Here is a 14,691-nt window from a genome sequence, read left to right as displayed (position 1 = left end):
ACCCCGTCACCCCATCCCTTTCCAGTCTACTCCTGGATTTGTACACTCACATCACCCCGACACCCCATCCCTTTCCAGTCTACCTCTGGATTTGTACACTCACGTCACCCCGTCACCCCATCCCTTTCCAGTCTACCCCTGGATTTGTACACTAACGTCACTCTCTGATACTCCATCCCTTTCCAGTCTACCCCTGGATTTGTACACTAACGTCACTCTCTGATACTCCATCCCTTTCCAGTCTAACCCTGGATTTGTACAGTAAAGTCACCCCGTCACCCCTGCCCTTTCCAGTCTACCCCTGGATTTGTACACTCACTTCACCCCGACACCCCATTCCTTTCCAGTCTACCCCTGGATTTGTACACTAACGTCACTCTCTGACACTCCATCCCTTTCCAGTCTACCCCTGGATTTGTACACTAACGTCACTCTCTGACACCCCATCCCTTTCCAGTCTACCCCTGGATTTGTACACTAACGTCACTCTCTGACACCCCATCCCTTTCCAGTCTACCCCTGGATTTGTACACTAACGTCACTCTGACACCCCATCCCTTTCCAGTCTACCCCTGGATTTGTACACTCACGTCACTCTCTGATACCCCATCCCTTTCCAGTCTACCCCTGGATTTGTACACTCACGTCACCCCGTCACCCCATCCCTTTCCAGTCTACCCCTGGATTTGTACACTCACGTCACCCCGACACCCCATCCCTTTCCAGTCTACCCCTGGATTTGTACACTCACGTCACTCTGACACTCCATCCCTTTCCAGTCTACCCCTGGATTTGTACACTCACTCACCCCGACACCCCATCCCTTTCCAGTCTAACCCTGGATTTGTACACTCACGTCACCCCGTCACCCCATCCCTTTCCAGTCTACCCCTGGATTTGTACACTAACGTCACTCTGACACCCCATCCCTTTCCACTCTGCCCCTGGATTTGTACACTAACGTCACTCTCTGATGCTCCATCCCTTTCCAGTCTACCCCTGGATTTGTACACTAACGTCACTCTCTGATACTCCATCCCTTTCCAGTCTACCCCTGGATTTGTACACTAACGTCACTCTCTGACACCCCATCCCTTTCCACTCTGCCCCTGGATTTGTACACTAACGTCACTCTGACACCCCATCTGTTTCCAGTCTAACCCTGGATTTGGACACTCACATCACCCTGTCACCCCAGCCCTTTCCAGTCTACCCCTGGATTTTTACACTCACTCCCGGACACCCCATCCCTTTCCAGTCTACCCCTGGATTTGTACACTCACGTCACCCCGACACCCCATTCCTTTCCAGTCTAGCCCCGGTTTTGTACACTAACGTCACTCTCTGACACTCCATCCCTTTCCAGCCTACCCCTGGATTTGTACACTCACTCTGACACAGCATCCCTTTCGAGTCTACCTCTGGATTTGTGCACCCACGTCACCCCGTCACCCCATCCCGTTCCAGTGTACCCCTGGATTTGTACACTAACGTCACTCTGACACCCCATCTGTTTCCAGTCGAACCCTGGATTTGTGCAGTAATGTCACCCTGTCACCCTTGCCCTTTCCAGTCTACCCCTGGATTTGTACACTAACGTCACTCTCTGATACTCCATCCCTTTCCAGTCTACCCCTGGATTTGTACACTAACGTCACTCTCTGACACTCCATCCCTTTCCACTCTACCCCTGGATTTGTACACTAACGTCACTCTGACACCCCATCTGTTTCCAGTCGAACCCTGGATTTGTACACTCACTCCCGGACACCCCATCCCTTTCCAGTCTACTCCTGGATTTGTACACTCACATCACCCCGACAGCCCATCCCTTTCCAGTCTACCCCTGGATTTGTACATTCACTCCCGGACACCCCATCCCTTTCCAGTCTAATCCTGGATTTGTACAGTAACGTCACCCCGTCACCCCAGCCCTTTCCAGTCTACCTCTGGATTTGTACACACTCCCTGACACCCCATCCCTTTCCAGTCTACCCCTGGATTTTTACACTCACTCCTGGACACCCCATCCCTTTCCAGTCTACCCCTGGATTTGTACACTCACGTCACCCCGACACCCCATCCCTTTCCACTCTGCCCCTGGATTTGTACACTAACGTCACTCTGACACCCCATCTGTTTCCAGTCTAACCCTGGATTTGGACACTCACATCACCCTGTCACCCCATCCCTATCCAGTCTACCCCTGGATTTATACACTCACATCACCCTGTCACCCCAGCCCTTTCCAGTCTACCCCTGGATTTGTACACTCACTCCCGGACACCCCATCCCTTTCCAGTCTACCCCTGGATTTGTACACTCACGTCACCCCGACACCCCATTCCTTTCCAGTCTAGCCCCGGTTTTGTACACTAACGTCACTCTGACACTCCATCCCTTTCCAGTCTACCCCTGGATTTGTACAGTCACATCACCCCGTCACCCCATCCCTTTCCAGTCTACTCCTGGATTTGTTCACTCACATCACCCCGACACCCCATCCCTTTCCAGTGTACCCCTGGATTTGTACACTAACGTCACTCTGACACCCCATCTGTTTCCAGTCGAACCCTGGATTTGTGCAGTAATGTCACCCTGTCACCCTTGCCCTTTCCAGTCTACCCCTGGATTTGTACACTAACGTCACTCTCTGATACTCCATCCCTTTCCAGTCTACCCCTGGATTTGTACACTAACGTCACTCTCTGACACTCCATCCCTTTCCACTCTACCCCTGGATTTGTACACTAACGTCACTCTGACACCCCATCTGTTTCCAGTCGAACCCTGGATTTGTACACTCACTCCCGGACACCCCATCCCTTTCCAGTCTACTCCTGGATTTGTACACTCACATCACCCCGACAGCCCATCCCTTTCCAGTCTACCCCTGGATTTGTACACTCACTCTGACACCCCATCCCTGTCCAGTCTACCTCTGGATTTGTGCACTCACGTCACCCCGTCACCCCATCCCGTTCCAGTGTACCCCTGGATTTGTACACTAACGTCACTCTCTGATACTCCGTCCGTTTTCAGTCTAACCCTGGATTTGTACACTCACGTCACCCCATCCCTTTCCAGTCTACCCCTGGATTTGTACACTAACGTCACTCTCTGATACTCCATCCCTTTCCAGTCTACCCCTGGATTTGTACACTAACGTCACTCTGACACCCCATCTGTTTCCAGTCTAACCCTGGATTTGTACAGTAATGTCACCCCGTCACCCCTGCCCTTTCCAGTCTACCCCTGGATTTGGACACTCACATCACCCTGTCACCCCAGCCCTTTCCAGTCTACCCCTGCATTTGTACACTCACTCCCGGACACCCCATCCCTTTCCAGTCTACCCCTGGATTTGTACACTCACGTCACCCTGACACCCCATCTGTGTCCAGTCTAATCCTGGATTTGTACAGTAACGTCACCCCGTCACCCCAGCTCTTTCCAGTCTACCCCTGGATTTGTACACACTCCCTGACACCCCATCCCTTTCCAGTCTACCCCTGGATTTTTACACTCACTCCTGGACACCCCATCCCTTTCCAGTCTACCCCTGGATTTGTGCACTCACGTCACCCCGACACCCCATCCCTTTCCAGTCTACCCCTGGATTTGTACACTACCGTCACTCTGACACTCCATCCCTTTCCAGCCTACCCCTGGATTTGTACAGTCACATCACCCCGTCACCCCATCCCTTTCCAGTCTACTCCTGGATTTGTACACACTCTGACACCCCATCCCTTTCCAGTCTACCCCTGGATTTGTACACTCACTCTGACACCCCATCCCTTTCCAGTCTACCTCTGGATTTGTGCACTCACGTCACCCCGTCACCCCATCCCGTTCCAGTCTACCCCTGGATTTGTGCAGTAACGTCACTCTGACACTTCATCCCTTTCCAGTCTACCCCTGGATTTGAACACTCACGTCACCCCGACACCCATCCCGTTCCAGTCTACCCCTGGATTTGTACACTCACGTCACCCCACCCCGTTCCAGTCTACCCCTGGATTTGTACACTCACGTCACCCCGTCACCCCATCCCGTTCCAGTCTACCCCTGGATTTGTACACTAACGTCACTCTCTGATGCTCCATCGCTTTCCAGTCTACCCCTGGATTTGTACACTAACGTCACTCTCTGATACTCCATCCCTTTCCAGTCTACCCCTGGATTTGTACACTAACGTCACTCTCTGACACCCCATCCCTTTCCACTCTGCCCCTGGATTTGTACACTAACGTCACTCTGACACCCCATCTGTTTCCAGTCTAACCCTGGATTTGGACACTCACATCACCCTGTCACCCCATCCCTATCCAGTCTACCCCTGGATTTTTACACTCACTCCCGGACACCCCATCCCTTTCCAGTCTACCCCTGGATTTGTACACTCACGTCACCCCGACACCCCATTCCTTTCCAGTCTAGCCCCGGTTTTGTACACTAACGTCACTCTGACACTCCATCCCTTTCCAGCCTACCCCTGGATTTGTACACTCACTCTGACACAGCATCCCTTTCGAGTCTACCTCTGGATTTGTGCACCCACGTCACCCCGTCACCCTATCCCGTTCCAGTGTACCCCTGGATTTGTACACTAACGTCACTCTGACACCCCATCTGTTTCCAGTCGAACCCTGGATTTGTGCAGTAATGTCACCCTGTCACCCTTGCCCTTTCCAGTCTACCCCTGGATTTGTACACTAACGTCACTCTCTGATACTCCATCCCTTTCCAGTCTACCCCTGGATTTGTACACTAACGTCACTCTCTGACACTCCATCCCTTTCCACTCTACCCCTGGATTTGTACACTAACGTCACTCTGACACCCCATCTGTTTCCAGTCGAACCCTGGATTTGTACACTCACTCCCGGACACCCCATCCCTTTCCAGTCTACTCCTGGATTTGTACACTCACATCACCCCGACAGCCCATCCCTTTCCAGTCTACCCCTGGATTTGTACATTCACTCCCGGACACCCCATCCCTTTCCAGTCTACCCCTGGATTTGTACACTCACGTCACCCTGACACCCCATCTGTGTCCAGTCTAATCCTGGATTTGTAGAGTAACGTCACCCCGTCACCCCAGCCCTTTCCAGTCTACCCCTGGATTTGTACACACTCCCTGACACCCCATCCCTTTCCAGTCTACCCCTGGATTTTTACACTCACTCCTGGACACCCCATCCCTTTCCAGTCTACCCCTGGATTTGTACACTCACGTCACCCCGACACCCCATCCCTTTCCAGTCTACCCCTGGATTTGTACACTACCGTCACTCTGATACTCCATCCCTTTCCAGCCTACCCCTGGATTTGTACAGTCACATCACCCCGTCACCCCATCCCTTTCCAGTCTACTCCTGGATTTGTACACACTCTGACACCCCATCCCTTTCCAGTCTGTCCCTGGATTTGTACACTCACTCTGACACCCCATCCCTTTCCAGTCTACCTCTGGATTTGTGCACTCACGTCACCCCGTCACCCCATCCCGTTCCAGTCTACCCCTGGATTTGTGCAGTAACGTCACTCTGACACTTCATCCCTTTCCAGTCTACCCCTGGATTTGAACACTCACGTCACCCCGACACCCATCCCGTTCCAGTCTACCCCTGGATTTGTACACTCACGTCACCCCGTCACCCCATCCCGTTCCAGTCTACCCCTGGATTTGTACACTCACGTCACCCCGTCACCCCATCCCGTTCCAGTCTACCCCTGGATTTGTACACTAACGTCACTCTCTGATGCTCCATCGCTTTCCAGTCTACCCCTGGATTTGTACACTAACGTCACTCTCTGATACTCCATCCCTTTCCAGTCTACCCCTGGATTTGTACACTAACGTCACTCTGACACCCCATCTGTTTCCAGTCTAACCCTGGATTTGGACACTCACATCACCCTGTCACCCCATCCCTATCCAGTCTACCCCTGGATTTGTACACTCACGTCACCCCGACACCCCATTCCTTTCCAGTCTTGCCCCGGTTTTGTACACTAACGTCACTCTGACACTCCATCCCTTTCCAGCCTACCCCTGGATTTGTACAGTCACATCACCCCGTCACCCCATCCCTTTCCAGTCTACTCCTGGATTTGTTCACTCACATCACCCCGACACCCCATCCCTTTCCAGTCTGCCCCTGGATTTGTTCACTCACATCACCCCGACACCCCATCCCTTTCCAGTCTGCCCCTGGATTTGTACACTCACTCTGACACCGCATCCCTTTCGAGTCTACCTCTGGATTTGTGCACCCACGTCACCCCGTCACCCCATCCCGTTTCAGTGTACCCCTGGATTTGTACACTAACGTCAGTCTGACACCCCATCTGTTTCCAGTCGAACCCTGGATTTGTGCAGTAATGTCACCCTGTCACCCTTGCCCTTTCCAGTGTACCCCTGGATTTGTACACTCACATCACCCTGTCACCCCAGCCCTTTCCAGTCTTCCCCTGGATTTGTACACTCACTCCCGGACACCCCATCCCTTTCCAGTCTACTCCTGGATTTGGACACTCATATCACCCCATCACCCCATCCCGTTCCAGTCTACCCCTGGATTTGGACACTAACGTCACTCTGACACCGCGTCTGTTTCCAGTCTAATCCTGGATTTGTACACTCACGTCAGCCCGTCACCTCATCCCTTTCCAGTCTACCCCTGGATTTGAACACTCAGGTCACCCCGACACCCATCCCTTTCCAGTCTACCCCTGGATTTGTACACTCACATCACCCCGTCACTCCATCCCTTTCCAGTCTACCCCTGGATTTGTACACTCACGTCACCCCGACACCCCATCCTGTTCCAGTCTACCCCTGGATTTGTACACTAACGTCACTCTCTGATACTCCATCCCTTTACAGTCTACCCCTGGATTTGTACACTAACGTCACTCTCTGATACTCCATCCCTTTCCAGTCTGCCCCTGGATTTGTACACTAACGTCACTCTCTGACACCCCATCCCTTTCCACTCTACCCCTGGATTTGTACACTCACTCCCGGACTCCCCATCCCTTTCCAGTCTGCCCCTGGATTTGAACACTAACGTCACCCCGACACCCCATTCCTTTCCAGTCTACCCCTGGATTTGTACACTAACGTCACTCTGACACTCCATCCCTTTCCAGTCTGCCCCTGGATTTGAACACTAACGTCACTCCGACACCCCATTCATTTCCAGTCTACCCCCGGTTTTGTACACTCACGTCACCCCGACACCCCATCCCTTTCCAGTCTACCCCTGGATTTGTACACTAACGTCACTCTGACACTCCATCTGTTTCCAGTCTAACCCTGGAGTTGTACAGTAACATCACCCTGTCACCCCTGCCCTTTCCAGTCTACCCCTGGATTTGTACACTCACGTCACCCCGTCATCCCATCCCTTTCCAGTCTACCCCTGGATTTGTACACTCACTCCCGGACACCCCATCCCTTTCCAGTCTACCCCTGGATTTGGACAGTGTCCGCACCTGCTCCCACGCTCCTCACTCCACTCTGTGCCTGACCCTGAGAGTGTGTGATGGGGCAGGGGAAGGCAGCAAAGGAGAAGAGGGGTCGGAGAGAGGTTGTGGGGGGGGGGCATTGGGCTGGTCTAGTACTATGTGTCTGCCTACATTTGCTCCACCAGTCGCCTGTCTGTATGTGGGGATAGTATGTTAGCTGTGCTACTCACCCTCCTCTTTCTCCCTCTTCTCCCCCCCTCTCACAGCCAGTTCCTCTGCGCCATCAGCCCCCTCAGCCACCCTGCGTGGGCCGCCAGACATGGAACAGGCCTGGCCGCAGAGCTCGGGCGAAGAGGAGCTTCAGCTTCAGCTGGCCTTGGCCATGAGCAAGGAGGAGGCCGAGCAGGTAAGGCAGTGGGCTAGCAGTAGCTACAGGGCTGAATGGACTCAGCAGAGGGGTCAAAAAGATGCCTTTGATTGTGCTGTTTGTTGATGCAGCGGTGTGTTTCTTTGTACTGGTTATAAATAGGAGCAGATTTAGTCCATTCAGCCTATCAATTCCGATATTCTCCTGCTTATCAATAAATAACAAAGATTTAATTCGCACAGCAAACTTTCTGAGGAATCATAAACTAATCTAATCTTAATCCATTTTACCCCTCAGAGATCACCTCCAGTCCATGGCGAAGATTTACAAATGCAGCTGGCTCTCAGCCTCAGCAAGGAGGAACATGACAAGGTAATGGGACGATGTGGAGGGAGATTCATTATGTGTCTGACCCCGGGACTGTCTGATGGGACGGTGTGGAGGGAGATTCACTGTGTCTGACCCCGGGAGTGTGTGATGGGACGGTGTGGAGGGAGATTCACTCTGTGTCTGACCCCGGGAGTGTGTGATGGGACGGTGTGGAGGGAGATTCACTCTGTGTCTGACCCCGGGAGTGTGTGATGGGACGGTGTGGAGGGAGCTTCATTCTGTGTCTGTGGCAGGGTTGAAGTTCAGGAGGTCAGGGATGTTACTGGGAGTAGCAGGGTTAGGGTGGGAGGACTCGTGGGCTGGGAGGAGAGAGGTGTTTCTTTAAGCTCCTGTGATTTCACTCATTTCCTCCTCCCCCATTCGATAAACAGGAGGAGAGGCTACGGAGGGGAGATGATCTCCGTCTGCAGATGGCCATTGAGGAGAGTCAGAGGCAGACTGCACTCACCTCAACGAAAGATAAGGTCAGTTCTCTCTCTACACCTCCCACTCTCCCCTGGACTGATTCCCCCAACTTTAGCGCCCTTCCCCCAAGATAGTCTAGCTCACTGCTGACTCAAAACCTAACCTTTCCCCCATTCTCGGAAGTGTGAGTAGGGTTCGTCCATGTACACAGCTTCCATCACATCACCTTTCCACTGTCTGTGTGGAATCAGTAGTCTGAGACAGTACTCTGCTCCTCTGGGCACACCACCTACAGCTTTCTCCCCCTTCCCAAGCTAGACACCTCACACTGCTCCTATTGGATGTGTGATGGGGGGGGTTCTGAAGGGGGAAAATAGACCCTCTCATTTCCCCCCCCCCAGCTGCTCCACCCTCAAATCCCTTCCTGCTCTATGGCACAGCACGCCACCCTCAGCTCCTGTCATCGATTTTCAGTGAATGCTCTTGCCCACCCCCTCCTCCTTTCCCCATCCTCCCCCCCCCCATCTCTCTTGTTTTCTTCTTCCACAGAACTCCCTGATGGACTTGGCTGATGTCTTCACAGCCCCCCTGGCCCAAGCTCAGGCCGCTGACCCCTGGGGGGCACCAGTCTCGGAGCCGGTGCCACCTGGGCTGCCTGCCACGGACCCCTGGGGATCCCAGCAGACCAGCATTGCTGCCACATGCGATCCTTGGGGTGGCGCCCAGCAAGCGCCCGGTCCTACTCCTCCTCGAGGGAACTCTCCCGATTCCTGGGATGTTCTGGGTGAGTACAATGCATCCAAACCTTTCTCCTCCTCTCGCATATGAGATGGGAAAGAGTCCAAAGTCACATTGGTGCAAACAGGCAGCATACACACTATTCCAGTACCAAAGCCTCCTGGCCCTCCTCCAGGGTCTTGCTATATTGGACGATCCAATACGTTACAAAGCCACCACAGCGGCTGTATTCCATTAGGTGTTTGAGGACACCAAAGACTGAAGCAAATTTCTACAAATGCATCATGGTTGCATCACCATCATGGTGGGGAGGGGGCCTGCTTCATCATGGGCACAACTATCGAGGACATCTTCCAGAGGCGATGATTCAGAAAGGTGGGATGTATGACCTAGGACATGGCCATGGATCCTGAAGACCCAGGGCTTCTTTCTCTCTGCCATCAGATCTCTGAACGATTCATGAACCTGTCATTACTACCTTATTATTCCTCTTTTGCTGATTATTCTTGTAACGTAGTAATTCGTTGTTCTCACTGTACTGCTGCCACAAAACAACAAATCTGATGTGTGTAAGTACTAATAAACCATATTGTGTGCTGTCGATATCCTATCCCTCTCAAAAAGGGCATGATCCCTTAATACAAAAATGAAGACTCTTAACCTGTCAATCTGCCCTGATGTGGCCCTCTACCAGCACTGCACCCAGTCCCACCCCTCTTACATGGCCCCATCAACATCTTGGCCTGAAATCTCCACTGTTTATTCCCCTCTGTGAATGCTGCCTCCAGCATGTTGAGTGTGCTATTCTGGATTTCCAGAATCTCTTGTCCCAACTCCTCTACTCAGTGCTCTGACTGCTGAAGGCCAGCATGGCAAACACCTTCATTAGCCTGTCTGCTTGTGGTGCCACTTCCAGGAAACCATGCTTCTGTACCCCTGGGTCCTGCTGTTCTACAACACTCCCTAGGGTTCCTGTCTACCCCTGGGTCCTGCTGTTCACTTTGAAACTCTGTGACTCACCAGAGAGCAGTGTGTAAAGTATTACACACAATTTTCAAAGTTTATGAGATGGTGGGTGAGTAGAAAGTGTCAATAATTCCTAGTTGAAGTCATCTGGAATGCAATCTCTTCATTTGACAATGGCTGATTTGTTATTCCTCGCAACCCCATTCTCCTGTCTTCTCCCCATAACCTTTGACACCCTGACTAATAACCTTTGCTTTAAATACCCCCAGTGACTCTGAATTGGTTTAATTATGTTTCTTATATAATGAGAATGTTTTTATTTTGCAGAGAATGTATAAAATTGGAAGAGTTCAAAAAACAATAGAGGTTGTGTTGTGTTCTGTTCGCTAGCTGCACAGTAACTGAAAAGCTCCTGCACCCATAGCCTTTGTTGCTCCACAGCTCGAATTTTCTTTTATATAATGTTTTAATAAAGAGCCGCACAGTTTTCAGACCATGTAGAAATTTCCTGCTCAGCTGTAAACAAAAATCAGAGAATGTTGTTCCCCTCCATGGGTGCTGCCTTGCCCTGCGGGACCAACAAACCTGACCACTAAAACACTACATTTCAATGCGATGGTGTTCCTGAGCTGCCACCTGTGACTTGCATGGGTTGATGTTGTTGTGTCCCACCTGTCTAGATACACAAACCAAGACAGATCTCCCTCTCCACGCAGCTATGAATCCAGAGGAACGGACAGCTTGGCACCAACAGCATTCCCAGTTAACACTGAACTCAACGTAGGGATGCCAACTCCAAATTTTTTCCTTGAAGCCTTCCCAAGGCAGCGGAGTTTGAGATCACAGATTTCTTTCTCCTAAATGAGCTGCCAACCATGGCTGATAAGCCCCATTGCAGTCACAGATCACAGCCTGTAGTGAAAACCAGAGGAAGGTAATGCAGAAAGCCCTGAACCCTGCTGCAGGAGCTTCAGTGGCACAATGGACAGTAAATAGATGCTGCCTGACTTGCTGGGTGTAATGTGTTGATGGCCGGTGCGACAACAAAACATACAACAGGACAGGACAAGCCACCAAACAACACACTGTCAAATATAAGGGATCTGTGGATGCGAACCTTCTTTCTCCACACTCTTACTCATCCTGCCATTAACCCTGTATTCTGATTTCAGATTTGCTTTTCTCAGCATCACATGCCATGCCAAATTAATTGTTATTGTGCCTACTCCCATCATGTGCATCATAACCCTCCCATCTGTGTAGTTAATGGAACCTGGTTGTTCCACATTCTCAGGTTCCCCCATATCCCACGACATCTAGCTATAGTGTCACCCAACCTGAGGAAAAAGCTGCATGTTTTCTCTCTACAATGTATGCATTCTGGTTGTCCAAAATGAGGTGTGAAATTTGTTGTTACGTGGCAATAGTATATTGCAGTACATAATTAAAAACAGTAAATATAAATAGTTAAAAAGCTAAATTAAATAGTGCAAAAAGAGAGAGCAAAGAAAGTTCAGTATCCATTCAGATATCTGATGGCAGAGGGGAAGAAGCTGTTCCTGAATCATTGAGTGTGTGTCTTCCTGCTGCTAGCAACGAGAAGAGGGCATGTCCTGGGTGATGGGGTCTTGAATGATGGACACTACCTTTCAGGCATCACTCCTTGAAGATGTCCTGCATACTACAGGGGCCAGTGCCCATGATGGAGCTGACTAACTCTGCAGCTTATTTCGATCCTTTGGAATAACCCCCATACCAGAAGGTGATGCGCCCAGTTAAAATGCTCTCCGTGGTACATTTGTAGAAATTTGCAAGTGTCTTTGGTTGACATACCAAATCTCCACAAACTCCTAATGAAATGCAACCACTATTGTGCCTTTTTGTAACTGCATCGATACGTTGGGCCCACATTAGATCCTCAGATGTTGACACCCAGAAAGTTGAAATTGCTCACTCTCTCCACCGCTGATCCCTCGATTAGGACTACTGTGTGTTGCCTTGTTTTACACTTGCTGAAGTCCACATTCTTAGGTCTTATTGGCATTGAGTGCAAGGTTGTTGCTGCAGCATCACTCCACCAGCTGATGCATCTTCCTCTTCACCATCTGCCCATAGACGTGATGATTGTTGAATTGAAGTGGGTCCAATGCTATATATGCTGAAGATCCTCCATTACTTCACAAAAGCCTCTAACTCTATCAAAAAGGCTGCTGCTACCATGAGGCCCATGTTGCTTGGGTTTTTGCATCGTAGCTGTCTACGTGGTAACACAAGCCAGGGCAGTACAATCTGGAGAGCAAGATGTTGACCACACAGCTGATGAATCCAAAGGAACAACAGAGACTGACACAGCTGGCACCAGTGACAATGCAGGAGTTGCCAATCAGCGCTGAACTCAACATAGGACCGCCTTTGGGACTCCAGCTCTGAATTCCAGGTTAATGGCACTTTCCTATAAGCAGGATGACCAGACTGAACACAATACTCCAAGTGCGAACTCACCAATGTCTTGTACAACTGTAACATAACGTCCCAACTCCTGTACTCAGTGCCCTGATTGATGAAGGCCAGCGTGGCAAACACCTTCTTCACTGCCCTGTCTACCCGTGACTCCACTTCCAGGGAAATATGTCCCTGTACCCCAGGGTCCCTCTGATCTACAACACTCCCCTGGGTCCCAGTATACCCGTGACTCCACTTTCAGGGAACCATGTCCCTGTACCCTTGGGTCTCTGTTCTACAACACTCCCCAACTGAGGCAGGTACATTAACAACATTTAAAAGGCATTTGGACAGGTTCAGATAGGGAAGTTTAGAATAGGGGTTCCCAACCTGGGGTTAATGGCAGAGTTCCATGGCATAAGAAAGGTTGAGAATCCCTGGGTTTGAGGGATCCGGGGCAAACAGGCAGTCAAGACGGACTTGGGACAGGAGTATTGTTCGGTTCAGAGCAGATGGGCCTGTTTCTGTACTTTTGACTGAACACAGATCAATAGAACACACTACAGGCCCTTTACCCTGCAACATTTGTCCCAGACACAACACTGAAGTAAACTAAATCTCGTGTCCTTCTCTCCCACCCCCCCCCCATCCATAGAGCCTCTATCATATTCCATCTCCATCACCACCCCGGCAACACATTCCAGCCACCCACATCTCCTTCGAACCTTCCCCCCTCTGCCCTGTGGAGTTAGACATATCCATCCTGGAGAGAAAAGTATCATCAGTCTGTGCCTCTTGTAATCTTATACACACCTATTACATCCCTCCTCAGCCTCTGGCACTCCAGAGAAAACAACTCAAATCTGTCTGACCTCTGCTGAGAATTAGGCCATTTAGCACATCAAGTCAGATTTATTATCCTTCTCAATCCCATTCTCTTGCTTTCTTCCCATAACCTTTGATACCCTGACTAATCAAGAACCTGCAGGGATCGCTCCCTACACAACTCCCTTGTCCATTCGTGTCCCCCCCATCCCTCCCCACTGATCTCCCTCCTGGCACTTATCCGTGTAAGCGGAACAAGTGCTACACATGCCCTTACACTTCCTCCCTTACCACCATTCAGGGCCCCAAACAGTCCTTCCAGGTGAGGCATCACTTCACCTGTGAGTCGACTGGGGTGATATACTGCGTCCGGTGCTCCCGATGTGGCCTTTTATATATTGGTGAGACCCGACGCAGACTGGGAGACCGTTTTGCTGAACATCTACGCTCTGTCCGCCAGAGAAAGCAGGATCTCCCAGTGGCCACACATTTTAATTCCACATCCCATTCCCATTCTGACATGTCTATCCACGGCCTCCTCTACTGTAAAGATGAAGCCACACTCAGGTTGGAGGAACAACACCTTATATTCCGTATGGGTAGCCTCCAACCTGATGGCATGAACATTGACTTCTCTAACTTCCGCTAGGCCCCACCTCCCCCTCGTACCCCATCTGTTACTCTTTTTAATGCACACATTCTTTCTCTCACTCTCCTTTTTCTCCCTCTGTCCCTCTGAATATACCTCTTGCCCATCCTCTGGGTCACACCCCCCCCCCGTCTTTCTTCCCGGACCTCCTGTCCCATGATCCTCTCGTATCCCCTTTTGCCTATCACCTGTCCAGCTCTTGGCTCTATCCCTCCCCCTCCTGTCTTCTCCTATCATTTTGCATCTCCCCCTCCCCCTCCAGCTTTCAAATCCCTTACTCACTCTTCCTTCAGTTAGTCCTGACGAAGGGTCTCGGCCTGAAACGTCGACTGCGCCTCTTCCTATAGATGCTGCCTGGCCTGCTGCGTTCACCAGCAACTTTGATGTATGTTGCTTGAATTTCCAGCATCTGCAGAATTCCTGTTGT

At 51.0% G+C, this 14,691-nt stretch overlaps 1 protein-coding gene across 1 annotated transcript in view; it reads left to right on the top strand.

Moving 5' to 3' along the window:
• epn1a (epsin 1a) overlaps positions 1–14,691 on the top strand; it is an 80,778-nt gene that overhangs the window by 60,707 nt on the left and 5,380 nt on the right. The window contains exons 3-6 of the mRNA XM_063035110.1: positions 7,749–7,888; positions 8,147–8,221; positions 8,611–8,703; positions 9,194–9,428. Coding sequence (XP_062891180.1) covers positions 7,749–7,888; positions 8,147–8,221; positions 8,611–8,703; positions 9,194–9,428 — 543 coding nt within the window. The remainder of the gene's footprint in view (positions 1–7,748; positions 7,889–8,146; positions 8,222–8,610; positions 8,704–9,193; positions 9,429–14,691) is intronic.

Source organism: Mobula hypostoma, chromosome 28 (assembly GCF_963921235.1).
Source record: "Mobula hypostoma chromosome 28, sMobHyp1.1, whole genome shotgun sequence".
In the NCBI taxonomy this organism is placed as follows: domain Eukaryota; kingdom Metazoa; phylum Chordata; class Chondrichthyes; order Myliobatiformes; family Myliobatidae; genus Mobula; species Mobula hypostoma.
This window is presented reverse-complemented; position numbering and strand designations above follow the sequence as displayed.